The sequence below is a fragment of the Urtica dioica genome, chromosome 12 (genome assembly GCF_054948205.1).
Source record: "Urtica dioica subsp. dioica isolate 48M chromosome 12, U.dioica_male_clone48M_v1_H2, whole genome shotgun sequence".
NCBI lineage: Eukaryota > Viridiplantae > Streptophyta > Magnoliopsida > Rosales > Urticaceae > Urtica > Urtica dioica.
In genome coordinates, this window is record NC_142767.1 from 5,982,431 (window position 1) to 5,999,507 (window position 17,077).

At 38.8% G+C, this 17,077-nt stretch overlaps 1 protein-coding gene across 1 annotated transcript; it reads left to right on the top strand.

Annotated features, from left to right (window-relative positions):
* The first annotated feature begins 8,535 nt into the window (after nt 1–8,535).
* UNE17 (Subtilisin-like serine endopeptidase family protein) lies at nt 8,536–16,108 on the top strand. The gene is made up of 10 exons (XM_089603856.1): nt 8,536–8,619; nt 8,741–8,853; nt 8,932–9,029; nt 9,240–9,401; nt 12,285–12,961; nt 13,956–14,023; nt 14,105–14,347; nt 14,787–14,901; nt 14,975–15,197; nt 15,434–16,108. Exons 1-10 carry the CDS (start codon nt 8,536–8,538, stop codon nt 16,000–16,002), a joined length of 2,352 nt encoding a protein of 783 aa, XP_089459982.1. The 3' UTR covers nt 16,003–16,108.
* The last annotated feature ends 969 nt before the right edge of the window (nt 16,109–17,077 follow it).

A 17,077-nucleotide genomic window follows, 5' to 3' on the forward strand; every position in this document is an offset into this window, starting at 1 on the left:
TCCAAGCCGCACGTTTCGAGGCTCTGTAGCAAAGCCTGGGTATCTCTCGTCCAGGTTTTTCCACGTCGTACCATCCGCAGGATGTCGTAGAACACCTACTTCCCTGACGCGATCTCTTTCGTGCCACTGCATCAAAAGCGACGTGTGTCGAGACGCGTACAACCACTTCAATCGATCTTTCAGGGGAAAATATCGCAAAATCTTTTGCGGTATCATTTTCCCAGTTGGCTTCCATCTGCTCTCGTTGCATACTGGGCACACGTCGACTTCCGCGAGTTCTTTTCGAAATAGGACACAATCGTTAATACACGCATCGATCATCTCGTATCCCATGCCAAAACGCTTCAGCTTCGCCTTTGCCTCGTAATGCTTCTCCGGAATTCGATTACCAGCTGGATGAGACTTCTTCAAGAGCTGCAAGAGTTCTGTAAACGACTTGTTCGTCCAATGGTTCGTGACTTTGAGGTGCATCAACGAAACCAAGAACGACAAAGAAGAAAACTCTTTGCATCCAGGGTACAATTCTGCTTCCAACTCGGCGAAGAGGTCTTCCACTTGCTCCTCTGCACGCACCTCGCTTTGGGTCGGCTCCGTAGCATCGTCGAAATCCTCGTGATCCCTGATATCCTCCACAGCACCGTGCAATCCTCCTATTCCTCTCTGATCTGTTCCTCCTATGGAATCTTCTTCATGAGGAAGGACGGCACGCTCGAGCTCGCCGTGATGATACCATTTTGTGTAGCCTGGGGTAAACCCCTTGTTCAGCAAATGGTTCCTGACAACCCCGATGTCGTGCCATCTCACGTTGTTACAAGGTTTGCAAGGACACCGATATTTGCCATTTTCGTTAGGGAATCTTCTTGCAGCGCGAATAAACTCGTTAACACCGGTTTTGTACTGCAATGTCACCCGATTATTCTCCGTGATCCAATCTCTACTTGGATTGGACATTTCGCTGAATGAGAGCGAGAAATGAAAGTTTGGAAGAGTTATTGATAAAGGACGACGGAGAACACAATGAAAGAGAGATTATGAATTCTATGTTAATTATTTTGAGCTCGGATTGAATAAGTTGGGAGTTTTTAAACTAATTCATTCGAAACTCTACCGAAATTTCGGCAGAGTTTCCCCTATTATACTGACAAACCAAAAACCTGCAAAATTATTTAAAAACGTACACAAACCATCCAGAACTATCCTATAAATTATCTCAGCCCTAAACCGAACCTCCGTGGTTCGATCACAACATTTATAAATGAAAAATCGAAATAAACAAAATATCACAAACTATCAAAACATGTCACAAACTATTTTTCTTATTTAAACTTACAATTTCATTTCATGTTAAATCAAATGAAACTAATCACAAATTCATTAACTTCATTTTAACTTAAACTTCATTTTAACTTAAACTTCATTTTATACTAAACATGTCACAAAACATCAAAACATGTCACAAAACACAAATAAAACTTAGATTTAACCTAAAGTAATCAAATTATTAAACATGTGACATTATCAATTACATTTACTAATCAATTTCAAAGTAGCATGTTACAATTACAATTTTAATTTCATTAAATAATTTTAAACTAAACAACCTATTCATGTAATTATTAGACTAATTACAATTCCTAATTGATAAATTACAATAAATCAAAACTAATTAAAACAAAACAAATTTAAACTAAACACTAACCTATACTATATCACAAACTATGTCAAAAAACACTAACCTATACTATATCAAATTAATACTAATTAAGCTACACATATATATACAAATTAATTCCTAACACATAAACTTAATCTAATTAAAATTACAACATATACAATATACAATATATATTTACACATATACAAATTAATTCCTAACACATAAACTTAATCTAATTAATTCTTAACAACATATACAAATTACAATATATATTTACACATATACAATATACAATAAACAATAAATTAAATCTATACAATATATATTTACATATAATATATAAACTAATATATAATACCTAAACAGAAAAAAAATATACTAACCTGGAGGCTGTGAGCGCACGGTGAGGCAGAGAGAGAGCGAGGCAGAGAGCGAGCGAGGCAGAGAGGCAGAGAGGGGTTGAGCGAGGCGGAGAAGACGGCGGAGCGCGGCGGAGCTACAGCGGCGCAGTGCGTCGGAGGCAGCGGCCGGGGCCGGGGCTGAGCGCACGACTAATTGAGAGAGAGAGAGAGCGAGGCAGAGAGAGAGTTTAAACATTGAGAGAGAGAGAGAGCGAGGCAGAGAGGGAGCGAGGCAGAGAGAATCGTACCTGACGGCGGAGCGCGTCGGTGAGTCGGTGAGAGCGTTCCTGACGGCGGAGCGCGTCGGAGTGCGGCGGAGGTGGTGCGCGCGGCTTGGTGGAGGAGCTGCTGGCCGAGCGCAACCGAGAAGGAGAAGAGAGAGAGAGAAGCGGCGGCGGAGCACGGCGGAGGGTGTGGAGCGCGCGCGGCTGAGTTACAGAGGCCGGAGAGAGGTTTTTTTTTTAAAATGGGCGGCGTCAACTGGTGACGCAAGTGAGGCAGAGAGAGAGAAGCGGCGGAGGTGGTGGACAGGGCGGAGCGCGGCGGAGGTGGCAGAGAGAGAGAGAGAGGTTTTTTTTTCTGTTTGGAGCGGCGGTTTCGAAATGAGGAAGACGAAGTGCAGGCGATTTTGTTTTATAGAAAAACCTAACTTTCAGGTGCGACTAGTCGCACCTGATAATAACAAAAATTCCAGAATGCCACGTCAATCTCGAATGAAATAATGAGGGGGGAGAGTTGGCCCGCTTAAAATTTTGAAACTATCAGGTGCGACTCTGTCGCACCGGATAGTTTTTGAAACTATCAGGTGCGACTGGTCGCACCTGATACTCAAAAGCAAACAACAAATTTAGCGAAATTTTTATCACTTCGGGTTGACAATCCGGTGCGACAAGTCGCACCCGAAATCCATTTAGATGCGACTTTTAGGTGCGACTAGTCGCACCTGATAGTCATGCGCATCAGAAAACCAAATTTGTAGTAGTGTGTGGGTCCTTCGTATTTGCTCTCGTGTTGGTGGGCAATATTTAATGACTTTGGTTATTTGATTTTTGTTTTATTCGCAGATGAATTACTGGACAAGTTTACAATAAACTTTCACCATGGTGGTATAATGGAATTTTCAAATGGTGGTTGGAGCTATGAAGGTGGGGTCATCGATCATTGGGACTATGCAGATATGGGCAGGATGTCCATTGTGGAGCTTGACTCTGTAATGAGGGATTAGTTGGGATACACAGTCAACCCGGTCTATTATATGAGGTCCAACTACATGTTCGAAAATGGTGTGTCTTCTCACGGATGAGCTCTTGATGAAAGTGATGTCGGAGACACTGAAAACACAATGGGATGTCGACGTTTTCTGTGATCACCCCGAGAATTATCAGCCAGCCGGACCATTGGCCATTGACAATGGTGTACAACAACAATCTGAACAGGTTGAGATTGATGTTGATGATCAAGATGTAATTCACATGGATGAGCAAACACAAAATCCACCACACGCAAATGAGTTGATCCAGCAAGAACAAGATGAACTAACTGGTGCTGCGCAGAATGAGGAGAATGAGAATGAAGACGTTGAAGTTGGTGAGGAGACTGAAGACGTTGAAGTTGGTGAGGAGACTGAAGACGTTAAAGTTGGTAAGGATACTGAAGACGTTCAGGACTCGGGTTTTGAGGTGAGCGAAAACGATATCGACATAGACGGTGATGTTGTAGACCTTGGACTGTCAAGACAACGCGGTAAAGGCAAGATGGTCCTTAGTGAAGAAGAAAATGATGATTCAGAGGATAGTGACTTTGATATTGATGCAATGGGTGTTGTAGAAGATTCTTCATCTGATGATGAAACAAAACACGTGGCCGGAAGTTCATCATGCGATCAGTTCAGATATGTGAGGAAAGCAAACAAGAAACTCCCAAACTTCGAGGAGTTTAAAGAATCAGACTTACAAAATCCAACCTTCAAGCTCGGTATGGTGTTCCAAACTGGGAAAGTGTTTAAGGAAGCCATCGGAGAGTATGCGATACATGCCGGGAAAGATATCCATTTTAAGAAGAATGATCCTGGTAGAATTCGTGCAGAATGTAAACACAAGAACTGCAGATGGACATGCTTTGCTTCTTTGTTAGGAAAAACAGGTTTGTTCATTGTCAAGACATACAGGTCTGAACACACGTGCCCTAGGGTTAACCGAAACAGGTTTGCGACCTCGAGGTGGTTGGCACAAACTTATACACGGCAATTTAAAGACTCAGAGTCGTGGTCGGCACCTGATTTCTTGAACCGAGTTCAAAAGGATTTTATCTTAGAGTGTTCTCGTGTAAAGGCGTACAGAGCGAAGAGACATGCTACAACCGTCATTGAAGGCTCGTATAAAGAACAGTATGCAAAACTTTGGGACTATGGTGTTGAACTACTAAAGAAAAATCCAGGTTCGACGGTCCAATTTGAATCTGAGCTTGCTGCAAATGGTAAAGTAGTATTCAAACGTATGCATGTTTGCTTCCAAGGATGCAAATTGGGGTTCAAACATTGTAGGCCTATTCTTGGGTTCGACGGATGCCACATAAAGGGTCATCACACCGGCCAACTGCTAACCGCAATTGGCATCGATGCGAACAACAGCATATTCCATGTCGCTTACGCTGTTGTTGAGTCAGAATGCAAGGCCTCGTGGACGTGGTTTTTAACGTTCATGAAAGCTGATTTGGACATTGTGAATGACAATCACTGGACATTCATATCGGATAAGCAAAAAGGGCTTCAAGAAACAATATCCGGTATGTGGCAAGAAGGGTCAGTTCAAGCCGAACACAGACATTGTGCCAGGCATCTGCAGAGTAACATGATGAAGGTTAGTGACGTACTCATTCTGTTCCTTTTAAATATTTTTTCCTTACATTATGCACCTTTACATACACACGGTTTCAATATTTTGTAGGTACATAAAGGGTTGTTTGTAAAGACAAAGATGATGGCTGCGGCTATGGCATATTCGAAGCCTAAATTTGAAGCAGAAATGGCTTTAATACAAGCTGAAGTTCCTGAAGCGTGCGAGTGGCTCATGAGCAAAGGCACTGCAATCTAGGCCAGAAGTCATTTCAGAAGCGGGCCTAAGTGTGAGGTATTACATAACAACTTGTGCGAGAGTTTCAATGGGACGAGGGCAATCATGTTGGCTAGGAAGAAACCAATATTGTCAATGCTCGAGCGCATTCGAATGTATCTCATGCAACGATTCAGTAGGCAACGACTAGCCGGTGAAAGGTGGACATCAGAAATTGGACCACGCTTATTCAACGTACTTGAGAAGAACAAAGTCCTAAGTGCAGAGAATATTGTTGTTTGGGCCGGTGATTCAGACTATCAAGTCTCAAACATGTTTGGAACCATGTATAAAGTTGATATCGCGAGTACTTGTTCATGTAATCGTTGGGATTTGTCAGGTATGAACACTACTCGTGTCTGAACATTGCTATTTTGCTATGTTTGTTCTTTAACATTGTAGTGTAGTTTTACTTGTAGGCATACCATGCTCTCATGCCATTAGCTGCATATGGCAACGACAAGAGGACCCAATTAAATATGTCTCAGACTGGTACAAAAAGGAGTGTTACCAAAACACTTACAAGTACAAAATAAATCATATCAACCCAACAGATCAGTGGCCGAAGACAGGGTACACTCCTATGGAAATGCCACCGGATAGAGTGAAGCCAGGTAGGCCAAAGAAATTGAGGAGGGTTGAGCACGATGAGGTTATTCCTCGCCGAGGCATAAGGATGACAAGAAGATATGTGGCAACAACCTGCTCGAAGGGTGGAAAAACTGGTCACAACAGTCATACGTGTTTCAGACGCAATCAAGAGAACGAGGTCAAAGAACAATCATTTTGATTAACTCAATCATGTCCATATACTAACCTTTTTATTCATTAACAGAGACAAGCGAGGACAAAGAGAAGAAGTACTAGTCAGGGAAGTAATAGTCAGGGACCTCTACCATCACAACCAACTCAGAATTCAACTCAAGCCTCCAATCAATTAATTGGAATAAGGGTAAGTTATTTTGGCATTAATTGACCATGAAATTGGTAATTGTATAGAGACTCATGTTATCGGCATTTTTAGTTGAGTCCTCGGTTTAGAACTCGCAACACCAGGATGGGAGTGCGAATGAGGCGTAGGATACTCTTCGGGGAATGAGAATATTATCCTTATTTTCTTATTATCTAGTGTATATTATGTATGCAATACCCGTTAAACAATGTCTACTCATTTTGATCTTATTTTATAGCTACATGCTGATACCAAACAATGTCTATGTTGTTTGGGTATATTATGTATGTAATACCCGTTAAACCATTTTGGAACTTGTAATATTATTCGACTATAGTCTTATATGTCGTTTATGATATTAAGTCGTGTGCTTTTTTCATTTGTTATTTTCTTTTTCTTTTACTCTTTTCTTCTCACAAAACTCTCTCATCTTCTTTTCTCAATCTCTTTCGTCTCTCTAGATCTCATTTATCGATTCATTGATTCTGTTTGTCTTAAATAAGCTATGTGTTTGTGAAATTCCCGTTAAAGAATGTTGATGCATATGTGTTTGTGAAATTCTTGCATACCAATATTCTTCAATTGAACACCGTGACATACAATCACACAAAAGCAACACAAATGTCATTCAATCATCAACTGAACCATACAATCGAAAATGACATATAACTTTGATGTCATTTTAACAACAAAAAGAGTAGCCACCACAATCACTTCTACTTCAACAAAATGAATACAATCACACAAAGCAAGACCTTGATTTTCCGACATTCACTAGCTATCAACTTCATCGTATTGTTGTTGATATTAGCAACGGTAGCTGGATTGTGGACTTCTGACTCTTCATTTGCTGCATCTTGTGCATCCTTTTCTACAGTGTTGATTGTGTTTAGCACTTCAGAGCAACCTGTTGTAGATGGTGACAATGTGTGTGTGTGTGTGTGTGTGGGGGGGGGGGGGGGGGGGGGGGGGGGGGGGGGGGGGGGGGGTGGTCCAACCATTCAAAAAATCCGCATCATTGTGAGTTTCTATTCTGCGTAACAAAACCACTCAATCACCAATACTTCTCAAAAACCCAAATTGTGAAGCAACACTCACCTTGTATTGAGGACAACCAAAAAAACATCTTGCTGGGTTATGCCCAGTACATGACGTCCTCTCGACGCTACTCAAACCGCAAAAACAAATCGGTCGTCGTACTATCGCCTCATCAACAGTCGCTCGGGTTTTCTTGCGATTAGACGCACTGCTCTCGCTGCTCTCCATCCCAAATAGAACTCAAGTCGATTCACTTCCACGCCCAGCCACCGAGATTCCACACTAAGTTGATTTGCTTACACGCCCAGCTTCAGAACTCCCACTCAATTGTGTTTTGGGAATGTTTTGGAACCCTAGATCGATTTAGGGATTTTTGATCTTTTGTTTAAAGCGATTTGTACTCCATGTATAAATGATAGAATATAAATGATTTTTATTTGTTTATTCTTTTTCAAAAGAATTTATAAACAATTTTATAAAACAATTATATTCGAATTTCGAACCCAAGCCAAGGCCATTTCGGTAACTTCATTCGCTTTTCCTAACATATGTCTAACACGTGAGTATTTAACTGACGTTTTAGGCTTAAAATACACAGAAGGCCCAACTTCGTCACAGGTTATGATATTGAGGAGCAATATGGTCGATTTTATATTTTCAGGGGCGTATTGTCAGGAGCGCCATACTTCAGGGGCCAATAGTGTCATTTTTCCTTATATATTTTATTTTTAATATTTTGACTACTGTACTATCAATTTATAGGGTACTATCAGCTGTTCTAAGTTCTAACCTTTGCTCTTACCTTGTGATAGCAGTATTTCTACTTATATGTTTATTTGTTGGTTCTCGAATTTTCAGTCCGACCCTTTCAATTTATGAGGTGTAAATAATTGTACAAGAAGTGTAATATATATTATGGGAGAGAGGAAAATCATGATGCATTCTTGCTGTGAATTTTACCAAGTACCTCATAGAGAAATAGATACATTTGTGTGAACTCATAGAGAGAGAGAGAGAGAGAGAGAGAGAGAAGAGAGAGAGAGAGAGAGAGAGAGAGAGAGAGAGGAAAACTACCTAGCTATAGCCTATAATTCACCCAAGTATGGTTATCAAGTATTATAGCCATTAGCTTAGAAGCGAGAATATCATGATGAACAACATTCAGAGATTAATCGGGAGTGCTGTTTTTGCAGCTTTCATATACCCTTTCTTATCACGCGCAAAACATATTGCCTATTTTTTCGGAATGCTATGTCAACCACTTATATATCAATATATATATATATACACTACCACACAGGTTCTTTAATATATACATGAGCGCACACACGCACACTATATATAATCCCATGGCGACCCAATAAACCATACCAAGACATGCCTTGTAATATTCACTCTTTTGCGGTCGCATTCTACTTTTTCTTAGTACTTTCACTCCAATATTATGTAACGCACTCTCAAGTAACTACTCATCCACATCTTCCATTATAAAATATGTCTCTTAATTAATCCGTATTTTGCTAACTTATATTAATTGTTGATAATTAAAATTATATACATCTCGTACGTTCGCACTGCGCAGGAACTTCACATCGTTTACTTGGGGCGTAAACGATATTTTCAAACTAATAACTACTATAATAAGAAGCTCACTCCAAAGCATCATCTAAAACTCCTCACTAACGTATTTTCAAGGTCGATTTCCATAATTCTTTCTTTTCTACGGGTCTTTATTTCTTATAATAATACTGATAATATATTATGATGTTGCAGTGAAGAAGATGCGGAGCAATCAATGGTGTATAGCTACAAGCACAGTTTCTCAGGATTTTCGGCGATGCTCAATTCGACACAAGTGGCTTCCTTGGCCAGTAATTTATTATATATACTCGTATATTTATTTTAGATTCATTATGTAGAAGATACAGTGCTCTTGATGAGTTAATTATCAATGAGTTGGTTTGTAATACATACATATATATATATATATATATATATATATATATATATATATATATACACACATGGCGATGATATTAAATTAATAAGTACTTACTTATAGAATACGTAAATGGATGCAGATAGGCGAGAAGTGATATCAGTGTTTAAAAGCAGGATGGTGATATTACACACGACAAGAAGTTGGGACTTCATGGGACTTGGATTGACTACCGATTCTCACGTCGTTACTCCTCTCCAACTTGCCTATGGACATGACATTATTGTTGGAGTTATTGATTCGGGTCAGTTAATTTATCATAATAACAACTATTGATTCGGGTCAGTTAATTTATCATAATAATAACTATTGTTTCTTTAATCAAAGAATTAGGAAAATAACCTAACTTAAATGTTTGACATTTCTAAATAGCCAACATTTATTAAATCTTAGATAAATAATAGTAAATAATGACGTGATTTAATAATATATGAAAGTGGTTATTTATACGTATATAAATATATGAAAATGACTATTTTTACCTAAAATTTACCAAATTTTGATTATTTAGCAATATTAAATATTTAAATTGGCTATTTTTCCTAATAAACCCTTCTTTAATTCTAATTTATTAGGTTTTCTGATTGATTTTCTATTAAGTTCACAAGAGAGACCAAAGTATTTGAGTTGAGAAATTTCATTTTATAGACCTAAAATTTAATAAAATATCGAGATTAGACCTCACATTTTAAAAATATCTGAAATTGGACTTTTGGACACATTTTGGACCAAAATACCCCTGATTCAAATAACCCATATTTTTCTCTCATTTTCAAATCATTTTCATCACAATTCTTTTCATCTTCGAATTGGTTGCGCTAGGATTAGATTTTTTTTTATTAGAAATTTGGGTATGTGTTCAGTTTCGATTTTGAGGGTTTCACATTGTATCTCATCGTACGGCATCGTATCGCATCGTACAGTATCGTACGACATCGTACAGTATCGTACGATATCGTACATTATAATGTGTATGAATATTATCTTACATTATAATTATAATGTATCGTATCGCATCGTACAGCATCGTACGGTATCGTACGATATCGTACATTATAATGTGTATGAATTTTATCGTACATTATAATTATAATGTATCGTATCGCATCGTACGGCATCGTACGACATCGTACGATGCCATACGATAATGTACGATGTTATACGATAAAATTCATATTTTTTGGATATTTTGAGCGGAAAAAGTCAAATTCACGTGAAATTTTGTCATTCTATGTTATCATAGCTCGTCGGATTCCCTCATATTCTCATTGAATTTAGTTATATCTCATTGGAATCGAGTGTTAAAGATCGAATGAAGGATTGAGAAGATATCTCAAGTAAAATGAGTATATTTGTTCAAAAGAGTATTTATGTCCGAAATTGGGACAAAAATCCATTTTTAGATATTTTTAAAGTGTGAAGTCTAATCCCGATATTTTGTTAAATTTTAGGTCTATAAAATGATATTTCTCTTTGAGTTTGACTATTATTGATCCATTTTTTTGTCAGACTAGGAGAACTAAAAACTAGCTAGTTGAAATACACATAATAAATTTTTTTGAATGTGATACTGCCAATAGAAAAGAAGTTGCTTTGCTCAAATTTGAATCTAAAGAATGAAAATAAAAGTCAAACCGATTAAAAATCGGGTGGTACAAAAAAAACATATCTTATTAATCTGAATTATTTTAGTAAGAAAAAAAAAAGATAAATCCTCCATGAGAGGGAGACGTGGTCGATGAGATGGGCTTATAGTCGTAGGGATGACAACGACTCTAAACTTTGGACCACTACTACAAATTTCATTTTTTTGTGCGGAAGGATATCCGGTGCGACATGTCGAACCCGAAGCCTTTAGCGACGGACTTTTGGGTGCGACAATGTCGCACCCGAAGAACTTTTGGATACACATTTTGGGTAACGGGTGCGATTTTCATCTCACCCGATACCTATATTTGTAGTAGTGGACGACAATCACTCTGAGAGTCAAAAATCTCATTTTGGTGACAAAAAGTCGGCGAGGGCTCTGAATTCCGGACAATTATTGCCAGGAGGCAAGAATGTCATGTTGGTGACGAATTCGAAAAAAAAATTTGACAAAATCGAGAGAAGAAAAAACCATCTTCCCATAATGCTTTCTTATTCTAGACTAGACATTGAAGTTTAATTTTAGAACCCTAACGTTTGTTTTTCCCTTTTGTCTCTGGGATGGTGTTCTGGTTTTGCACCCCAACATTAGTTGTTGGATAGTGTTAAATAGTACAGTACATGATTAAGAGTGATTTTTTTACATATTAATTTTTGACATGTAATGAGAACCATGACTAATTTTATAAACTTTGTTAGTTCTCATTCTTTTTTTTTATGTGGGATTTCTAACAGCCTCCCTCAAGATGACGATAATTTAACGATTGACTCATTATCTTGGGCCAAATATCAACGATTGGACCGATTACCCATATGAGATTAATGTACTGTGATATCTTGTGAAAGTATTATGGATTCCATCTCAAAATCAATTGGCAATTAAATGAATAACCTATGACTTTTATAAACCTTGTTAGTTCTCATTCTACATGTGAGATTCTCAACAGTATTCAATGAGAATGCATTTTTAACGTATATGGAATTATTTATTAATCAAGCACGGCTTTAAGCATATTCAATAGATTAAAATGCCCTAACAAGTATGAATTCACACACTAGTAGGTCCTTTTTTTTTTGTCAAAACATATGCGCAAGGTCTTTAGTGCAAAACAGTCATTGTTTTATATATATTATTACGAGTGTACATTAATATGTCTCCTAAATCTTGCTTATAATTAAATAGTCATCAAATTATCGGTTTTTTAATATTTTATTTTTGGTTAAGATTAAAATTTAAATGAAATATCGCAGCTGAAAAATTTAAAGCATATTTGTCAACTTAAGTAACTTGTTAGTTTATATAAGTAACAAATTCAATTATATTTTGATTAAGAAATTTAGATTTTTAGTGATTTTTGGTTTCAAAGATACTCTTGGGTCTTGATATTACAAAGGAACATTCTGGTCCAAAATATTATTTACGGACAAAAATAGTATTCGTTTAAAATCCTGATAAATTAATATTCTTATTACCTGGCAGGGATATGGCCAGAAAGTGAGAGTTTTGAGGAAGAAGTTGGGATGAAAGAAGTTCCCCGGAGTTGGAAAGGGGAGTGCGTGGAAGGAGACACGTCGTTCGACCCGGAAACGGCGTGCAACCGAAAACTAATCGGGGCTCGCTTCTACGCGGAGGGCTACGAGAGGACGTACGGCCCGATCGGGCGGCCCGAGTACCGGTCCCCGAGGGACGCGCTGGGCCACGGGACCCACACGGCCTCGACGGCCGTGGGGTCCACCGCCACGCGGGACGGCGGAGCGAGCTTCCTGGGGCTGGCGGGCCGCGGCAGAGCCCGGGGCGGGGCCCCCGGGGCCCGGCTGGCGGTCTACAAGGCGTGCTGGCGGGGCGAGGGCGAGGGGCGGTGCAGCGAGGCCGATGTGCTGGCGGCGTTCGACGATGCCCTCTCCGACGGGGTCCACGTCATCTCGGCCTCCATCGGGTCTCCGCCGCCGCTGCCGGAGCTCTTCACCTCCGCCAACTCCATCGGGTCCTTCCACGCCACGCGGGTCGGAGTCAGCGTCGTCTTCGCCGCTGGAAATGACGGGCCTGACCCTGGCCTCGTCACCAACGTCGAGCCATGGGCCTTGTCCGTAGCCGCCTCTACCCTTGACAGGACTTTCCAGACTCGAGTAGTGGTCCAGGGAAACTTTTCGCTCACGGTATTGTTATTAGGGCTAGGGTTACAACACAAGTCTCCTGATTAATTTGATGATGTATTTGAAATAACCAAAAAAATTACCGCTAGTTTATACGTTAGGGTTAGAACACAAGTCTCTCTCCATATAATCAAACCGATTAAAATCCGTAATATATTGAATATAAATCAAATCAGAAAATAATTTTCATCGTCCAAAAAAAACTTTAAGGAAGAGGAGTCTCGTTAAAATTTACCCTTAAAAGATAACGAAAATGAGAAATATGTAATGAAAAAGAGTACATTATATATCTATAACTAACCATCATGAAATATTATAAATTACGACGTCTACAATCAGTGACGGAGCCAGAAAAGCCCATCAGGGGGGCTAATTTGAAAAAAAAAATTCAGGGGGGCCTTGATTGTAAAAAATTTATAAAAATTGGGCCAAAAGTATAAATTTTCAAGGGAAAAAAATGTAATTTTTTTTTAAAATGGTCAAAAATTGCAAAAAAAAAAAATTTGAGGGGGGGCCTTAAGCCCCCCTGGGCCTTAGCTGGCTCCGTCACTGTCTACAATGTTAAGCTCCATATAGGTATAGTTCAATTTGAATTTGCTTACAAAAATAACGATCCCAATCATTAATAATTATTTTCTAATAAAAAATATACAGTTTGTCTACACTTAGTTACACTTGATATTATTTCCTCTTTTTCAAGTCTATATTTATGTAATACTATTTGGTAAAAGAATTCTACATCGACTTTTCAGATTTTTTCAATATGGACATGAATGTACTTCAAGCCTACCATTGTAGATTTCTTCATGGTTTTCTGCAACGATTAATTGATATTCTTTCATTTTACTAGTACAAAAGAAAGTGATCAATTTTCTCGTCTGGTTGATCTGAGTTTCATATTCTGTACTGCACACATGCTTATTATGCATTGATTAATGCATGCGTATGCATGGTTTTACGTACTTGCATCTTAATGCATATTCATTGTTTTTTTCAGGGAGAGAGCTTGATTACGGAGCCAATCGAAGGGAAGTTGGTGGATCCAATCACATATTTTACAAATGGGTAATAATATAATATCTCTTAGAGGATGGATCATATCACTAGTCCGTGAGTATTGAGAAGATGATGTGTTGGACCGTGTAGAATATGCAAAGATGAATATCGGAAGAACAGAAGAACGGCGAGAGGGAGAGTTTTGCTGTGCTTCAGCACGGTGGGTCCGGTGGGAGTGGGAGAGGCTCAATTGGCTGCTATTTCGGTCAACGCATCGGCTCTCATTATGGTTCAGCCTTTGACTCGCCTTGTGGGTCCCGATATCTTCCCAACTCTCTATCTCGACATCACCCAAGGAACCAAGCTCAAACACTATCTCGCTCTCTTTTTCAGGTTAAACCAAATTAACTTATAGACACACATGCATATATAAATTCCTTGGTCAACTTAAACCGCCAAACGTTTACTTTAGACTCCTACAATGTTACACAATTGCCTCTTCTGTTTAACATTCAACAAAAATTAGTTACAGAATGCTCATACAACCTAAAAAAAATTAAAAATGGAAAAATTATAAAATGTATATTTCATTTTCATCATTGATTTAAAATTAAGCTTAATTAGTTAAATATTTCAAACTAAAATTTTATTTACATAAAAAAATATTAATACTAGCGAAGAAAAACTTAATTTGAGATATTTAAATGCTTATTTATAAGTCAACGAAGATACAGAAATATGAGATAAAGTGTAAAGGCTTGAATAAATAAATATATAAAATAAGTGGATATTACGGAAGCATGTCAAAATAATATAGCAATGTGAATGGCAGGATTCCGAGCATCCAAATAGAAGCAACCAAAACAAGGATCGGAAACTCAGTGGCACCAACTGTGGCATTCTTCTCCTCTAGAGGACCAAGCTCGCTATCACCTGATATTCTCAAGGTCTAATTACATACTATATATGTAATAAATATGTAGTAGTGCTGTGCTGATGATGAGTAATATATATATGTAGCCGGACATAACAGCTCCGGGAGTGAATATATTAGCGGCGTGGCCTGAGAAGACGGCTCCGACGGTGGCGCCGTCAGAGATGTACAGAGACGTGGAAGTGAAATGGAATATAATCTCAGGAACATCAATGGCGTGTCCACACGTGTCTGGAATCGTGGCCCTCCTCGCATCTGCACACCCGTCCTGGTCTCCCGCCATTATCAAATCTGCTCTCATCACCACCGGTTCTTCTTTACCCTACTCCCTTATTTATTACCATAATTCAAATAAATTAATATAATTTCTATTTAATAATGATGATTAAATATTTAGATTTTAGACTGATTAATTACTAGTTGCTGTTTATTGTTTTAATTAGGCGCGTCCAACGTTTCACTAGCACAGAATTTTATATGTTTTTTATACAAACCAAAAATATTTTTGCACTCACTAATATGTAGATGTGTACCATATATTGTAGCATATTCGAAGGACACTTCCCTGGACTACATAGTAAACGGCGATTCCATGAAACCCTCCGATCCTTTCGACATCGGAGCCGGCCACGTGGATCCTCTAAAGGCAATAGAGCCAGGCCTAGTCTACGACACCAAAACCTCGGACTACATTCTCTTCCTCTGCACACTCGGCTACACTCCAAACCAAATCAAGCCCTTCTTCCATCCGACCAACACCGACACCGATGATCCCATAATCTGTCGGAAACATTATTCCGTCTCCGACATGAACTACCCTTCCGTGTCCGTTTCCGATCTCCGGTCGAGGGTGACGGTGAAGAGGACGGTCCGGAACGTGGGGCCGAGCCGGTTCGCGGTGTATCTGAGCAACATTGTGGAGCCTCACGGAGTTGAGGTTGTGGTATGGCCTAGGGTTTTGCTTTTCTCGTGGTTCAGGGATGAGATCTCGTACTATGTTACTCTCTCTCCCAGGAAGAAATCTCGTGGACGATATGATTTTGGGGAGATTCTTTGGTCCGATGGTGTTCATAGTGTCAGAAGTCCGATCGTTGTGTGTGTCAACACCATTTAATTCTAATTTTTTTTTACGATCCTCATCCATCCCTACGCTACATGCGTGAGATCATTGTTATGAATAATATAACTATAATTGAAAGTGCTACGTACTTTTCTGTAATATAATTTCAGTTAATAAAATGCATGTTGCTGAGAGAAGAACTAAAAGGGGGACAATAAGTAAGCTATTCGTCGTGTCCTCAAGTGTCTCTAATAATTTCAAACATTAAAGATGTTTGATACGTAGGAATAAACTCAAAAAACTGGAACGGCAGTCAACATTAAACACACTTTTGAAGAGGCAAACGGTCATGGAATCGAGCATATAATATACCGATTTAAAGCCCGTGAAGTTTATGTTTCAATGCTGGTAGTTTCAGAGCGTTTTGACTTTCATGAAAAAAAGCTACAACCGTTTTAGCGAGGAATGATCAGGAATAAATGTAATGTGATAAATGGTATTTTATTTGTTAATGATTTGAACGCTCTTTATGGTTTGTTACTGATTGTCAAGGCCTATATATAAGCTGTATGATCACTGAAGGTGTGGAATGGAGAAATACATTACAATAATATTACAATAATAGTTGTTCAAGTTTTGTGAAGAAACTTCTCTAAAGTCTCATTCCCTCTTCCACCTATAAATATTATAATTCTCAAATTGGTATCAAAGCCAAAGTAAATTTGGCGAGTACATCGTCGGGGCACATATCGTTGTCACAACTTACAAAGTCAAACTACGATATATGGAGTATTCAAATGCGAGTTTTGCTCGACGCTCAAGATGCATGAGAAATAGTCCAAGATGGCTATGAGGAGTTAGTTCCAACAACGAATCATACGGAGAATCAGTTGATGGAATGGCCGTGGCTCAATTGGAATATGCTAGTGCTATTGGTTGCCTTATGTACTTGATGCAATGTACTCGACCAGATATCACTGTTAGGAATTCTTGTCCACGAGAGATAATGAATAAATCATAAATGATTACTAAATAGAATAATGGTTTACTTTATTAGCATCATATGATTAGTGGGTTGAGCTCTGAATATCAGAATCAATAGCAACTATCATCCGTAGCCTCCGTATTA